This window comes from Rattus norvegicus, chromosome 2, assembly GCF_036323735.1.
Source record: "Rattus norvegicus strain BN/NHsdMcwi chromosome 2, GRCr8, whole genome shotgun sequence".
NCBI classification, from domain to species: Eukaryota; Metazoa; Chordata; class Mammalia; order Rodentia; family Muridae; genus Rattus; species Rattus norvegicus.
The window spans coordinates 17,935,145-17,952,631 of NC_086020.1; the positions used below are offsets into that span (position 1 = coordinate 17,935,145).

General features: G+C 39.6%; 1 protein-coding gene across 1 annotated transcript in view; it reads right to left on the bottom strand.

Moving 5' to 3' along the window:
- Positions 1-872: 872 nt before the first annotated feature.
- Positions 873-17,487, bottom strand: part of Rpl7a-ps12 (ribosomal protein L7a, pseudogene 12) — a 101,409-nt gene continuing 84,794 nt past the window's right edge. Inside the window, exon 3 of the mRNA XM_063282757.1 lies at positions 873-1,065. Within this exon, the coding sequence (XP_063138827.1) occupies positions 873-1,065 (193 nt within the window). The remainder of the gene's footprint in view (positions 1,066-17,487) is intronic.

Genomic DNA, 17,487 nt, shown 5'->3' on the forward strand with positions numbered 1-17,487 from the left:
CAACATGCAGCTGAAAGATTCAGATGCAGATATGTGCACTCAACCAATGAACAGAAGCTGCTGGTCCCTGTGGTTGAATTAGGGAAAAGATGGAGGAAGCGAAGGAGTAGGGCCACCCTGCAGGAGGACCAGCAGTCTCAGTTTAATCTGGACTCCTGAGTTCTCTCAAACACTGGATCACCAACTGGGCAGCATACACCAGCTGACTGGAGGCACCCAACACATGTACAAGAGAGGACTGCCCGATCTGGGTTCAGTCAGAGAAGATGCAAGAGACTGGAGGCCCCAGGGAGTTTAGAGGTCTGGTGGGGAGGGGGACGGGGACATCTTCATGGAGACAGGGGCAGCGGGGAGGCAGTATGGGATGTGGGACAGTCAGAGGGTAGACCAGGAGAGGAATAAAACCTGGAGTATAAAAAAATTAAAATAAATAAATAGACAAAATGAAATGCAAACCATATATGATGTTTAATTAAATCCCAGACAAATGGCTATCATGAATAAAACAATTAAGGAGTTATAGTGAGAAGGATATGGGGATTGGGTGGGAAGTGTGTGTTTATGTGGGAAATTACTCTGATACATTGTAAACTGTCATAATCACCATGGGGGACAGCATGGAGGCCCTTAAGAAATGAAAAGCAGATCTGGCACTGATGTAGCACACACACACACACACACACACACACACACACACACACACACACACAGACACACACACACACAAAATCAGGGGGGAGAATTTGTACAGGGAGACTGATGAACTTTCCACTCTGTGGATTTTAGGAGTGACAGTGCTCACCTCCTCACATGTGACTTATCTTAGCTAGTTTTCTGCCTGCTCATTCACATGAGTCATAGGATTTGTGTTTTTAGCAAGTAGACTGATATATGCATCTCGTTCCCTGCATTTTCACTTCTTCTCTGCTAATTTCATTCTTCACTTGCTCGATTTCTGCTTCTAGCATGTGCTCCAGCAGGCTCCCCGGAAGACAGCTCATGCTTCTCTCCCTTACTTGTAAGCACCGAGGGACACATGTAGTCAGGTAACTGTTCAAGTCAAGCCTAGAAATTGGAAAAGCACAATCAACACACGAAACAGCATGACGCCCATTCCTGAACTCTGACCTAGACACTGGTCTGGAGAATGGGGACAACAATGTGACAGTGGATAATGCCTGAAGATTGTGATTTTGCTCTGCTGGGGGAAAAGAGATGTATCATTGTTTTCTAACAAACACATATTTAGTCAATTTAAAAATTTTAACATTTTGGAATCATTCCTCCCTCTACTTTACCTTGATTTATAAGTTTTGTTTATTCTTAGTACTGAGGAGCAAAATCAGGGCTTCTCTGGTTCTAGGCATGTGCTAGACCAGCAAGCTGAAACACAATTCACATTTATTGATTGTTATGGGTCACAAATAAAATATTGGGACTGTTCAGAGAAAAAAATAGACAAGTAAAGAAGAAAAGAAAACTTTTCATCATCATTTGGGTTAACCAATTATTTTAGTTTGATGTATATCATTGAGAATTATTTTAAGTTCTTTAATTTTGTAAACTATTCTACTTGTTTTCTAGACATGGAATTTACGTCAGAGCTGCTACTGTGGCAAGGGGAAGGAACACCACCAAAGCAGTTGGATTTCAGAGTGGAGATCAGAATTAAGAATTCAAGGCAGAGCACCAGTGTTTGGTGACTTCTAAACTTTAGTAGCTTTTCATACCTTACTTCACTACTTGACACACATTCCATCGAGATAAATGTGACATTTGCTTCATTTACTCTTACTGGAACATTACCCAGTAGCAATTTAGAATCCAGCAGATTTTATTACATTAGTAATTTTTCATTATGTCTATGAATTAGCTGATGTTTCTCTTTCTGTGCAGCGTGGTCTTGTCTATCCCTGGGGCTTAGCCCATAGCGACTCTGCTCCTAATTGAACATTTAATGAAGATTGAAGGTGTCAGTTTTTCTTTCCCATGAATTACGTCAGTGGCTGTAAATAATGCTGTTTTTTCTTTCTTCATTTAATATCATATCACTGAGGATTAAATTAAAGTAAGAAGACACATTTAGACTGATATAAGTGATCTAGACATTTCTAGGTGCAAATTGGCTAACTATACTTCTAATATAAGGTTTTTCTCAATTTGGCCTAGAATATAGAGACAGATGTAGCAGTAGTTATTCCAAATGTTTTTAAAACTTGGATTATATTAAAAGAAGTCTTTGGCAAACCTTAAAGAAATAATGAAGTGACATTGATTGATATTCTCTCTACTTCAAGACTATCAGCTGATCTACTTAATAAAAATAAAAAGTAAATATTATATAAGCTAGTAATTTTGAAAGAATATTCAATATTAATATTGTAAGTTACCGAAATAAATATCTCTTGAAAAATAAAAACAAATATAACATGGCAATTTTACCCAGGTTAAAAATAATTGAAAATTCTGGATATGCACTGAAGACTTTTTCTAAAAAAATTTTTTTGTAATAAATGAATTTCTCCTAAGCTTGATAAATGGTAGGACATGAGTATATCTTAGGGTATCTACTGCTTGATAAAATACCATGAGCAAAGAGGAACTTACTAAGGAAGAGATTTTTTTTTTCATTTTAGAGCTCAGATCCCAGTCCATCTCTGAGGGAAGTCAGTATAGGAACTCAAGGAAGGACCCTGAGGAAAGAACTGAAGCAGAGGCTGTGGAGTACTGCAGCTTACTGGCTTGCTCCCTGAGAGCTTTCTCAGCTTGTTTCCTTACAGTACTATCTGCCCAGGGATGGAAACATCTACAGTGAGTTGGGCCTTCTCATAGCAATCGGAAATTAGGAATTACTAATTAGGACTTGCTTACAGGTAGAGTTTTTCAATAATTTATTTTTTTAATTTACTTGACATCCTAATCACAGCCCACCTACCTCCTCTCCTCCCAGTCCTGCTAATACAACTCTCCTATTACCCCTCCCCTTCTCTGAGGAGAAGGGGAATCTCCCCTTGGGTATCACCCCATCCTGGGATATCTAGTCCCAGCAGGATTAGCCATATCCTCTCCAGCTGAGGTCTAAGCAGGCAGTCCATGTAGAGGATCCAATAGCAGGCAGCAGAGTTCCAGACATCATGAAGTTCAATTGTTAGGGACTGATATGAAGACTAAGTTGCACATCTGCTACAAATGTGTAGGGAGCCAAGGTCTAGGTTAGGCATGCTGTTTGGTTGGTGATTCAGTTTCTGTGAGCACTTGTGGACCCAGCTTAGTTGATTTCAGAGGTCTTCTTATGGTGTCCTTGATCCTTCTTACTTGCTTAATTCCATTTCCACTCTTCCTCAAGAATCCCTTAGCTCTGACTAATGTTTGGCTGTGGATTTTTGTATCTTTTTCCATCAGCTGCTAGATGAAGCCTCTTCGGAGACAGTTATGCTAGACTCCTGTCTGCAAGCATGACAGAGTGATTAAGTATCATTAATAGTGTGAAGGATTGCCTCTCCCATGGAATGAGTCTCACGTTGGAAGAGTCATTGGTTGGCTGTTCTCTAAATCCCTGCTTCATCTTCATCCCTGTGCATCTTGTAGGCAACACACATCTTAAGGATTTGTGGGAAGGTTGATGTCCTATCTCCACTAGAAGTCATGCTGGGCTACAGGAGGTGGCTACTTCAGTCCCTATGTTCCCTACTAGAAGGACTCTCAGTTAGGGTCATCCCTGCAGCCTCCATGTTGCCTCCCCCATGTAAGGCATCCAGCTAATCCCAGGGAGGACCCCCTGACGATTTCTATTCTCACCCCCAGCTTTCTCCCGTCCTGCTCTCCAAACCTGGTCAACAGCCTTTTTCCTCTCTTTACCCTCTCTCCTACCCAGTTCCTTTTCTCCATGTACCTCTGAAGATCATTTTGTTTCCCCTTCTGAGTGAGATTCATATATCCTTCCTTGGGACATCATTACTACCCAGTTTTGTTGGGTCTGTGGATTGTAACATGGTTGTCTTGCACTTTAGAGCTAGTGTTTACATATATATATATATATATATATATATATATATATATATATATATGTGTGTGTGTGTATGTGTGTGTGTGTGTGTGTGTGTGTGTGTGTGTGTGTGTGTGTGTGTTTTGGAGCTGGGGACCAAACCCAGGGCCTTGTGCTTACTAGGCAAGCGCTCTACCACTGAGCTAAATCTCCAACCCCTAGTGTTTACTTATAAAGGAGTACAAACCACATGTGTCTTTCTGGTGCTGGGCTATGTCACTCAGGATGATATGCTTAAGTTCTTTCTATTTTTTCTGCAAATTTCATGATCTTTGTTTTTAATAGCTGAAAATTATTCCATTGTGTAGATGTACTGTACTTTCTTTTTTCATTTTTCAGGTGAGGGACATCTAGGTTGTTTCCAGTTTTTGGCTATTAAAAATAAAGCTGGTATGAACATAGTTGAACAAATGTCTCTGTGGTATAGTGGGGTGTCTTTTGAGTATATGCCCAGAAGTGGTGTAGCTGGTTCCTCAGGTGGAACTATTCCTCATATTCAGGAAAACACCAAATTGATTTCCAAAGAGGTTATGAGTTTGTACTCTGACTAGCCATGGAAGAGCATTCCCCTTAGTCTACATCCTTACCAAACTGCCACTTGAGATTTTATCTTAGTCATTCTGAGGGGCATAAGATGAAACCTCAGAGTTGTTTTGATTTGCATTTCCCTGATGACTAAGGACTTTTAACATTTCTTTAAGTGTGTCTCAGCCATTCAAGATTCCTTTGTTGAGCAGGCAAATGTACAGATCTTGAAAATACCATCTTGAGTGAGGTAACCAAGTCTCAAAAGGACATGCATGGTATGTACTCACTCATAAGTGGATACAGGATACCCATGCTATACTCTACAAACCCTCAGAGTATGGATAGGAAGGAGGGCAAAAGCAAGAATGGTTATGAATAGAAGGGTTATGAAAGGCAGATGGAGAGAAGGAACTGGGTAGGAGAGGGGATGGGGAGGGGAGTGAGACGTTCTGCGTTTGGTATAGGCAAGGGCAGGGCAGATGGACACATGGCCATGAGAATGAATGGGAATCTGTAACTGACAGGCTTAGGGTACGGAGATAGGGAATATCTCCAGGAAGAGACAGAGACCTGGAATAGGGAAGGCACCCAAGAATCAATGGGGGGGGGGTATCCTCACAGCATTGGAGATACGGAGAGTGGGGAGGCTGCCACTTGTGGCCAGTCAGAAAACATGGTGGAGTGATAGGGACACCAACCCACCCACAAAACTTTTGACCCAAGGCTTATCCTGTCTACAAAATTCCAGGGATTGGAGATGGAGCAGAGACCGAGGGAATGGCCAACCAATAATCAGCCCAACTAGAGACCCATCCCACAGGCAATCACCAATCCCTGACATTATTAATGATACTGTCTTATGCTTGCAGACTGGAGTCTAGCATGGCTGTCCTCTGATAGGCTCCATCCAGCAGCTGATTCAGACAGATACAGATAGTCACAGCCAGTGGATGATTAGACACACTTATGGAAGAATAGGAGGAAGGATTGCAGCCCCTAAGTGGACAAGAACTCCACAGGAAGACCAACAGAATCAACTAATCTTGATCCTTTGGGTTTTGGTAGACTGGATTTCCAACCAAAGAGCATACACTAATTAGACATAGGCTTCCCTGAACAAATGTAGCAGATATGCAGCTTAGTCTTCATGTGGGTCCCTAACAACTAGAGTGAGGCCTGTCCCAAAAGCTGTTCATGGGAGATATCTTATAGCTGGGCTGCCTTATCTGGACTCAATGGGAGAGGATGAGCCTAGCCCCAAGGAGACTTGAAGTGCCAGAGTGTTGGAATACACTGACTTGCCCCTTAGCTGCTCAGAGGAGAGTGGGGTTAGGAAAGGATTAACAGGAGGGGAGCAGTGAGTGAGGTATAAAGTGAATAAGTAAAAAATACCATGAAGCAAAATACCATGAAGCTGGATATTCATTGGCATCAGAAATTAATTTCAATAAGTATTCTAGTAAGTTCAGACTAAGAGGCAATGTTTTTGGATGGAGTCTTAGGGGAATGCAGAGATAAAGAGCAAGGATTGGAAGCAGAAGTTAGTGCACTTTACATTGGTAAAGAATTTATTTGAAACAAATTTAAGGCTTTCATTGGTATAATCTCTTATTGATTTAAAACTGAGATTAATATTGTTACTTTCATGTAAGCATTGTGCCTATACAATACATTTAAGAATAAAAGTCTTAGGCCCAGTCCTATAACTGTTTTTATTTGATTAACCAACACAAGTTAAAGGCCAGATAGCAAAGTCATAGTTGTGAGTCAATTAGAAATGGCCAACAGTAGTCAATGCTTAACAGTTCAGAAATATTTTATGTAGATAGATAATCATCAAGGGCATCAGAGGTCTACAGAGTATCATGTTTATGGACATTCCTTTATTAAAGATCATTTGACTAGAGACCTGTCTGCTCCTGACAGCACCCCTTCTTGGAATTCAAGAAGAAATTGAACATTAATGGAGTTGCTCCAATTGTGGCGAGACAGCCACTAGGCAAGAATTACCTCAATTCATCTACAGACAAAATACTGTCCAGAAAAAAGTCAAATTATGCAGAATAGTTGACTGATAATCTCTGCGAAGACAGGGTAATCAGCCTTTTAAAATTCTGCATTACAAAGGTTGGTCAGATGATCCTGAGCCAGAAGGCTGAAGACTGATGCTTTGACATTTTGAGAAATGGGGAACTGTCCAGGTGATCAGCGATCTCTACAAATTGGCTAAGTTTTGTGCGTCTCATATTTTCAGGTAATATTAACTGTTCCTGGATTTCTGACATGGTTGAAGACTGGTAGTCTCATAGGCAACCTAAGCTGTTCAGCATTGGGAAAAATAATGTAGATTTGAAAGGGTGATTTTTCAGATGACATACAATCTAAAACTAGGATATAAGTCAGGTGTAGAATTATATAGTCTTTTATGATAGATGGCAAGGTGCTTTAATTAATGGACAAAATTAATGGACTCAGTGTTAAGTGTATCTTATATTTCATAAATTTTAGAATGGTAATAGTTGTACTCAATTTATATTTGAGGGAAAAGAGTTTTTAACTGGACAAAACAGGTGAAATGTGGTTTGCCTTGGAGTTGTCTGTATTTTGATGCTAATTCTGCTTCCCCAAGAAGGGCTGCCTAGTTACTAGTAAGGACTGAGGTGACTTCAACTGACCCTTCTCTCCATTTTAACTTGTAAATAAAGGTAAGGGCTACTGATTGAGCAGGGGAAGGGAAGGTGGAGTGGAAGTGTGGTGAGAGGGGGCTGTCAACAGGAAAGGAGAGGTGGAAGGAAGAGGGAGCTGAAGCACATGGCCTGGAGAAACTTCAAGTTATAAGGGATCTTATAGCCAGGTGTATAGAGCAGTGTAGTGGTAGATCTGTTCAATCTAGGCATGAACTTGCATTCATATTAGTTTAGTTGTGTTTTCTTTGCACAGGCTTATTAGGGTTGGAGAAGTTACTGCAACACTTGTTAACCTTTTTGAGTTCTGTGGAGTGTATCTGGTTATTCTGTACTTTTTTCAGCTAATATCCACTTACTAATGAGTTCATACCATGCATGTCCTTCTGGGTCAGAGTTACGTCACTCAGGATGATATTCTCAAGTTCTATTTGCCTGCAAAATGCATGATGTTCTTGTTTTTAATAGTGGAGTAGTATTCCATTGTGTAAATGAACCACATTTTCAGTATCTGTTCTTCAGTTGAGGGACATCTAGGTTGTCTCTAGTTTCTGGCTATTACAAATAAAGCTTCTATGAACAACAACAACAAATAAAAACAAAAAAAACCCAAAACAAAAAGAGTTCTTGTATTTATTTATTAAAGCAGCTTCTTATTATGTAGGCCTGGGTGTTCTGAAATGCATAGATCAGGCAGACTTTCAACTTACACAGATCCATCTATCTCTGCCCCAAGTACTGGGACAAAATGTGTTTTACACTACAACTGGCTAACCTCTTCATTTTGAATTATTAAAAATATTTAACTGTTCAAGTTTAACAGCAATATTTTATAATATTTTGAGAAAGAAAATGTTTACGTCAAAGATAAAATAATATAACAGTCATACGAAGGGTAGAAAAAAGAAACAAAAATATATTTTCTTGCTTATGAATGGTATAACTACCTGGCTATACTGAAATCTTGAATATAAGGGAAACATCAGAAATATTCCAAGAAATCATGAAAGTAGGTCTAATAATAAACCAATTGTGAAAATAAGATGAATACTAATAAAACATTTAATAAAATATGAAGACAGAACAAATGGAAAATAAAAGATGCTTCATTAAATTAATTATTAGAATTATATTAAATATGAATAACTAAATAACTACAAGATAAAGAATATATTATAGGGGCATTAAATAAAAATAAAAATGAAAGCTTGGTGTGTTGGTGCACAACTTTAATTATCACATTCTGGTGTAGCAGTGAATTAGTTAAACCACTTTGTCTCTAGTGAGTTGCAGGTCTGTACCCTGCCCAAGAGCTCTCTGAATTTGCAAATGAAAGACATACATATGCCAACTAATTTTGATATACCTTGACTAGCTCAATGGTTGGGCATTTCTAATTTTCTCTGGAACCAACATTCATTTCTCTCTGGTATTTCTGACTTAACACCTTCTAAATCTATGTTTATATTTGCTGCACTGTTACCTTCTGGGCAGCCCCTTACCCTCACACACAGTAGGACTATATTCCTTTTCCACTTATATTGTTGGATGTTTTCTCTTCTGCAGCTATTAAATCTGATCCTTCTCTCTCCAAATCATGACGATTGTCCATCTCTCCTCTCTCTCCTGACACCTAACAATCTGTAAGTACCACTTCTGGCCTCTGTCATTCTGCCATTGCTGTGTCTGTCTTGGTAGGTCTTAGGTTCAGGTAGGTGATCACTGCAGGTATGATATGACTAGGAGCCATTTGCAGGGCAGATCCCCACAGTGCTTCATCACACATTAGTGACTATGAAAGAGGCATTTGAATATTAGTCCTACAAAAGGACTCCTGGGATGAATTAGTTCATCAGCAAGCCTCCTGGTTTACCATTGTCATGATTGTCAATTTGTGATAAACTTGGGTTTGTGGTGGATTTTTTTTCTATTTTTTTGTTCTATTTCTAGTACTGAAATGGTGCTGCCCAATGGTGAAAGAATGGATGTGTCTACTACTGCAAAGAAAAGAAGGTTGGTAAAAATAAGCACAATGCCAGACTAAAGAAGACTGGCAAAGATGTTTTTAATTGTACAGTACTCCATGTGACCATCAAAGTATAATCAGAAGTGCTTACAGAGGAAAGCCAGTTTTCGCCTTGTCCTTATGTTCTCAAGATCACACATTGAATAGGAAACAGCAGCAACAACAGAAAACTTGGTGAAATAGAAGTGATTAAAATCAGATAGAATTCCTTGGGATAAAAACTACACTAAGCAAAGTTTTAAAATGTGTTAGAGGACAGTAGCAGCTGAAGAGACAAGACAGAAGAGAGAATTAATGAGCTCACAGGTAAGGCATGTGACAATGTGTAGTCAGAGCAGTAAAAGAATGATTAGGACTAAAGAGAACTTGTGATTAATAGAGAAAGATTTACTATTTGGTTAGTGATATGGGGAAGTACATAAAAAGGTGGGAGAGGTAGAAACCTTATTCAATTAACTTAAACACACAAATTTTCAAACCTAAAGAGGGAAGCAAATGCACAGTATAGGAATGTCAAACGTTATTAGGCAGATGGAATTCAATAGGCCTATGGCAAATATAATCGAACCCACAGTGATGAAAGAAAAGGACAGTTTCCAAGCCTGCAAGCGAACCAGGAAGAAAAATAAACAAATAGTCATGTTCTAGGTAATCCAACTTCAGGCTTTTTAGTCATAACTTAGCACACTAGGAGGGAGTGTATAGCATTTTCACAGCACTGAATGAAAAATGAAGAAAGGAAAAATTCCACTATGCCAAATTTTCTTTTAAAAATTGAAGAGATAAAACCTTTATAGATAGAAAGAAGAAGCTGGGGTTGGGGATTTAGCTCAGTGGTAGAGAGCTTGCCTAGCAAGTGCAAGGCCCTGGGTTCACTCCCCAGCTCTGAAAAAAAATCAAATAAAATATGAAAACAAATATTAAAGAAAAAAAAAGAAGAAGCTAAGTGAATATGTTCCAGATGTATACTAGAAGAAATGCTAACAGAGGACCTTGAAATTGAAATGAGGAGATGGCAGTGAGTAAGAAGAAACAGTGGAAGGTGCCAAATATCACTCTATTTTTGGAACCCAATAGGAAAAAACAAACCATCTTGGGGACATCTATCTGCTATAAGATCCAACACAGCAAGTACCAACAAAAACAAATTCAGAATGACATAATATTATAGTCCAGAGCATAAAGCTTTCATATCTTCAGCATAAAGACTGTCAAAGAAAGTTGTAAAAACTAACAATTACATGGCCTCGGGTTATGTTTAGGATTAGATGTATTGATGATATATAATTGGCGCACCAATATGTCAAAGTCTGGTAAGGGATTAAAGATAGGGGCACTGGAGTGGCAGCTCCCCTGCTGTCCAGACACTGCCCGGACCTGATGGGACACAGTCAACAGTTCTCTGCACCTAAATCCCATGGGAGGGAGAGCTAAACCTTCAGAGGGGCAGACACACCTGGGAAGCCAGAAGAGACTACACTCTGCCCACATTTCTGACTCCAGAGGAAAACACCTAACACCATCTGGGACACCAGTGCATGGGGGCTCCCAGAAAAAGTGGCACAGGCCCTCCTGGTTGCCGCCCTCACAGAGAACTCAAAAGCAGTCCCCTACGAGCAAACTTGAGCCGCAGGACCACAGGTAAGACCAACTTTTCTGCTCCAAGCGACCTGCTTGGTGGTCTCAGGACACACAGAGGCAGAATTCCTCTGGGACCGGATACTTCCAGTTTTTAGCTGGAGCCCTAACCTTGCTGATCCTGGTCTACAGCTCACTGCTCCCAAATCCCTTGGGAGAGAGAGCTCAATGCTTGGACAGGTGGGCACTCCTGAGACTGCAGAGCGGAGAGACCACCAATACTGCCTACCCCTGCCCACATCCCTGGCCCAAGAGGAAACTGTATACAGCCTCTGGGAACCGGAAGATAGGGGCACTGGAGTGGCAGGTCCCCTGCAGTCCAGACACTGCCTGGACCTGAAGGGACACAGTCAACAGTTCTCTGCACCCAAATCCCATGAGAGGGAGAGCTAAACCTTCAGAGGGGCAGACATGCCTGGGAAGCCAGAAGAGACTACACACTGCCCGCATTTCTGACTCCAGAGGAAAACACCTAATGCCACCTGGGACCCGGGTGCATGGGAGCTCCCAGAAAAGGCAGCACAGGCCCTCCTGGTTGCCGCCCTCACAGAGAGCTCAAAAGCAGCACCCCACGAGCAACTTGAGCTGCGGGACTACAGGTAAGACCAACTTTTCTGCTCCAAGTAACCTGCCTGGTGGACTCAGGACACAGGCCCACAGGAACAGCTGAAGACCAGTAGACAGGAAAGACTACATGAGCGAAAGCAGAACACTCTGTTCCCATAACTGGCTGAAAGAAAACAGGAAAACAGGTTTACAGCACTCCTGACACACAGGCCTATAGGACAGTCTAGCCACTGTCAGAAATAGCAGAACAAGGTAACACCTGAGCCAACGTGATGGTAAGAGGCAAGCACAGAAACCCAAGCAACAGAAACCAAGACTACATGTCATCATCAGAGCCCAATTCCCCCACCCCTGCAAAGCAAACACTGAATATCCAAGCACACGAGAAAAGCAAGATATAGATTTAAAATCATATTTGATGATGATGCTGGAGGACTTCAAGAAAGACATGAAGAACTCCCTTAGAGAAATGCAGGAAAACATAAATAAACAAGTAGAAGCCTATAGAGAGGAATCACAAAAATCACTGAAAGAATTCCAGGAAAACACAATCAAACAGTTGAAGGAATTAAAAATGGAAATAGAAGCAATAACGAAAGGACACAGGGAAACAACCCTGGATATAGAAAACCAAAGGAAGAGACAAGGATAATAAATGGTAAAGCCCAACGTAAGGAGGCAAGGTACACCCTAGAAAAAGTAAGAAACTAATCGTCTTGGCAACGAAACAAAGAGAAGAAAAGCACATAATCTCACATCCAAATATGAATATAAGAGGAAGCAATAATCACTATTCCTTAATATCTCTCAACATCAATGGTCTCAACTCCCCAATAAAAAGACATAGATTAACAAACTGGATACGCAAAGAGGATCCTGCATTCTGCTGCCTACAGGAGACTTATTCAATATAGTTCTTGAAGTTCTAGCCAGAGCAATCAGACAACAAAAGGAGATCAAGGGGATACAGATTGGTAAAGAAGAAGTCAAAATATCACTTTTTGCAGATGATATGATAGTATATTTAAGTGATCCCAAAAGTTCCACCAGAGAACTACTAAAGCTGATAGACAATTTCAGCAAAGTGGCTGGGTATAAAATTAACTCAAATAAATCAATAGCCTTCCTCTACACAAAAGAGAAACAAGCCAAGAAAGAAATTAGGGAAATGACACCCTTCATAATAGACCCAAATAATATAAAATACCTTGGTGTGACTTTAACCAAGCAAGTAAAAGATCTGTACAATAAGAATTTCAAGCCTCTGAAGAAAGAAATTGAAGTTCTCAGAAGATGGAAAGATCTCCCATGCTCATGGATTGGCAGGATTAATATAGTAAAAATGGCCATTTTACTAAAAGTGATCTACAGATTCAATGCAATCCCCATCAAAATACCAATCCAATTCTTCAGAGAGTTAGAACAATTTGCAAATTCATCTGGGATAACAAAAAATCCAGGATAGCTAAAACTCTCCTCAACAATAAAGGGAGTTCTGGGGGAATCACTATCCCTGAACTCAAGCAGTATTACAGAGCAATAGTGATAAAAACTGCATGGTAGTGGTACAGAGGTAGACAGATAGACCAATGGAACAGAATTGAAGACCCAGAAATGAACCCACACACCTATGGTCACTTGATTTTTGACAAAGGAGCCAAAACCATCCAATGGAAAAAAGATAGCATTTTCAGCAAATGGTGCTGGTTCAACTGAAACTCAACATGTAGAAGAATGCAGATCAATCCATGCTTATCACACTGGACCAAGTTTAAGTCCAAGTGGATCAAGGACCTCCACATAAAACCAGATACACTCAAACTAATAGAAGAAAAAATGGGGAAGCATCTCGAACACATGGACACTGGAGAAAATTCCTGAACAAAACACCACTGGCTTGTCCTCTAAGATCAAGAATCAACAAATGGGATCTCATAAGACTGCACAGTTTGTGTAAGGCAAAGGACAGTGTAGTTAGGAAAAAACGGCAACCAACAGATTGGGAAAAGATCTTTACCAATCCTACAACAGATGGAGGGCTTATTTCCAAAATATCCAAAGAACTCAAGAAGTTAGACCGCAGGGAGACAGAAAACCCTATTAACAATTCACAGCTGAGGAATATTGAATGACTGAGAACCACCTAAATAAATGTTCATCATCTTTAGTCATAAGGGAAATGCAAATCGAAATAACCCTGAGATTTCACCTCACACCTGTGAGAATGGCTAAGATTAAAAACTCGGGTGTCAGCAAATGCTGGCGATGATGTGGAGAAAGAGGAACATTCCTCCATTGTTGGTGGGATTACAGATTGGTACAACCATTCTGGAAATCAGTCTGGAGGTTCATCAGAAAATTGGACATTGAATTACCTGAGGATCCAGCTCTACCTCTCTTGGGCATATACCCAAAAGATGCCCCAATATATAAGAAAGACACGTGCTCCACTATGTTCATAGCAGCCTTATTTATAATAGGCAGAAGCTGGTAAGACCCCAGATTCCCTTCAACAGAGGAATGGATACAGAAAATGTGGTACATTACACGATGAAATTCTCAGCTATCAAAAACAATGACTTTGTGAAATTCATAGGCAAATGGATGGAACTGGAAAATATCATCCTTGAGTAAGGTAACCCAATCACAGAAAAACACACATGGTATGCACTCATTACCCTAGATGCACAGAACACATGAAACTCAAGAAGGATGAACAAAATGTGAATGCTTCACTCCTTCTATTAATGGGGAACAAGAATACCCTTGGCAGGGAATAAGGAGGCAAAGTTTAGAACAGAGGCAGAAGGAGCACCCATTCAGAGCCTGCCCCACATGGGGCCCATACATATACAGCCACCCAATTAGATAAGATGGATGAAGCAAAGAAGTGCAGGCCGACAGGAATCAGATGTAGACCTCTCCTTAGAGACACAGCCAGAATACAGCAAATACGTAGGCAAATGCCAGCAGCAAACCACCGAACTGAGAACGGGACCCCCGTTGAAGGAATCAGAGAAAGGACTTGAAGAGCTTGAAGGTGCTCGAGACCCCATATGAACAAGAATGCCAACCAACCAGAGCTTCCAGGGAACTAAGCCACTACCCAAAGAGTATACATGGACTGACCCTGGGCTCCAACCTCATACGCAGCAATGAATAGCCTAATAAGAGCACCAGTGGAAGGGGAAGCCCTTGGTCCTGCCAAGGCTGGACCCCCAGTGAACGGGATTGTTGGGGGGAGGGCGGTAATTGGGGGAGGGTTGGGAGGGGAACACCCATATAGAAGGAGAGGGGGAGGTGTTAGGGGGATGTTGGCCTGGACACTGGGAAGGGGAATAACAATCGAAATAAATACTCAAGTTAATAAAGATAAAAAAATCTTGAAAAATGGTATTAAATACAAGTGTGCAGTTTCTAGTAGTTTAATAAAAAACCAACAAAGAAACAGCAGAGTTAGTTTGCACACTTTGACAAAAAAAGCCAGCATTTATTCACAGAAATTTCATCCAGTATTTGCAAAATACGTTCTCTTCTCAGCACACAAAGCATGCTCAGAACAGGCCACAGAACAAGTCTCAAAAAGTTGGGAAATTGTAATCATATTTTTATTAATCACAATACTATAAAGGCAGAAATTAAAAAAAAACCATGAAAATCTTGTGGAAATAGTTGAAATATGTGGAAGTAGTATAACTTACTCTCTAATATCAGTTAAACAAGGAATAAACCAAAAATGAATTAAAAAGATTTCTTAAGACAAATGACAGTGAAATTACAATGGGTAATTGCAAAATGCAGTATAAACAGGAGATGGATGTTACTACAAACAGTGACTGCCTTAAAGAAGCAGAAAAACTATATAAACTATCTATTACTGTGTTTCAGGAAGCTAGGCAAGTAAGAACGTACAAGACCCAAGTGAGGAGAATGTCAGACTTTATAAAGAGTAGGGAAGCAACCAAGACGATTGAGACTAAAGCAGTAAAAACTGAAAACAAGAGAAACACAGATGACTAATGAAAGAGCTGATTCTTTAGAAAGGTGGATGAACCTTTAGACTAGACTAAGAAGAGGACACAGGAAACAGAGCTGGAGTTAACAGAGAGACATTAGATGTGGTACCACAGAAATACAAGGAACCGTTAGAGAGTGCTGTGGTCAACCTACATCCGAAGAGATGGGACGACCTCGAAAAATGGAAAATTCCTGGATACATTACCAAGACTGAAATGAGGAAACAAAAACTATGAACAGATTAAGGCTGAGTAGTAATAGTGAGTCAGTAATAAAAGTCTTCCACTGAAGATCAGCTCATAATCAGACAGCATTTTTATTGCTACAAATAAAATATTTAGAGATTAACTAATAGCAACTCTATTACTAGTACTACTACTACTGCTGCTGCTGCTGCTGCTGCTGCTGCTGCTGCTGCTGCTGCTGCTACTACTACTGCTGCTGCTGCTGCTGCTGCTACTACTACTACTACTACTACTACTACTACTACTACTACTACTACTACTACTATTTCAAAAGTTAGGAGAAGAATTTCTCCAATCACATTCTATGAGGCCAATAGTTACATAGTATTATCAATTCCAGACACATCAACAACAACAAATTCTACCATAGGCCTGTGACCTTGGTGAACGTAGATGCAAAAATCCCCAATAAAATCAAGCAACCCAATTCCAACAGAATAAAAAGATTATTCACCAGGCTCAAGAAGGATTCATCTCAGCGATCCAAGGAGGTGAAATCAAGCATAATGCTATACACTAATAGAGCAGACAGAAACCGTGTGATTATCTCAGCAGGTACATAATGAGATAGCGCTTTCTCTAGCAAGACAGGTAATTACAAAAAAAAAAAGACTAAAAATCTCGAATATGCAAAGACATAGTGAAAATGAATCAGTATGCACTGCTAGAACTATAAATTAATGCAATCATTACACTAAGTAGCATAACTGTTCAAAAGAAAAGAATGAAATCTAATTACCTTATGGTTTTGCAACCCTGCTGTATGTTTGTACTCAAAGCAAATGAAGTCAATATTTTGAAGAAATGGTGAAATCATTACTGTTAGGTCTCCACTTTGGTATAGATGGGAGAGCTTTTCTCTACTGGGTTTTTATTGGGAGTGGGTGCTTTAGCTTGTACAAAACCATTAACATATGTGCATACTTTATGACCTTTACTACTTAAAACCAAAATTTTTATCGCAAAATTGAACATAACAGTTATTGGTGAGTATTCAAGAGAATAATACATTATCAGTATTTTTTCACCTAGTAAATGATAGTTGTAATTGAGTAATAAATAAAGGAGACATAGCTAAAACAGTACAGTGAGGGAGTTTTATGTAACTGAGTTAATAAAATTAATGTTGCCTTAAACTTGTATATTGAATCCACAAGAATATAAAACTAAATCTGAAGGAATAAAAATAAAAGTAGAAATGTAAGGAGTAGAAGAATGGTGAGCTCAAAGGCTGCTTAATTTTTAAAAGATTAATGAAGCTGATGTCTTGTAATATAATGAAATTGGAAAGAAAACAAGTTGCCAGTGTCAGAAATAAAACAGAAACAATTGTAGATTTTATAGACTTCAAAAAGGTGAAAGATAGTATTAGCAACAATATGATGACCAATCTGAGATTTTAGATGATATGAACAAGTATGGTGAATGGCAGAAATGATAAAAATGACATGGAGACATAAACACATTAATTTAATTAGTTACACTTAACTAGCACATAATTAAAAATAAATCTAAAAATGCTCTCATAAAATTAGGAATGGAGGAAAACTCTTTGGTTTGACACTAATTGCTATGTCTTGTGCAGATAACATTTAGTAACTAAGCTCAGAATTCTTTTATATACACTCATACATACAGTAAGAATGCACAGTCTTAGCAGTTTGTGGAGGATATAAATAGGGAAGGAGAAAGTGAAACTGTATTTGCTCATAGAAATGTCATACTACATGTTGAGGA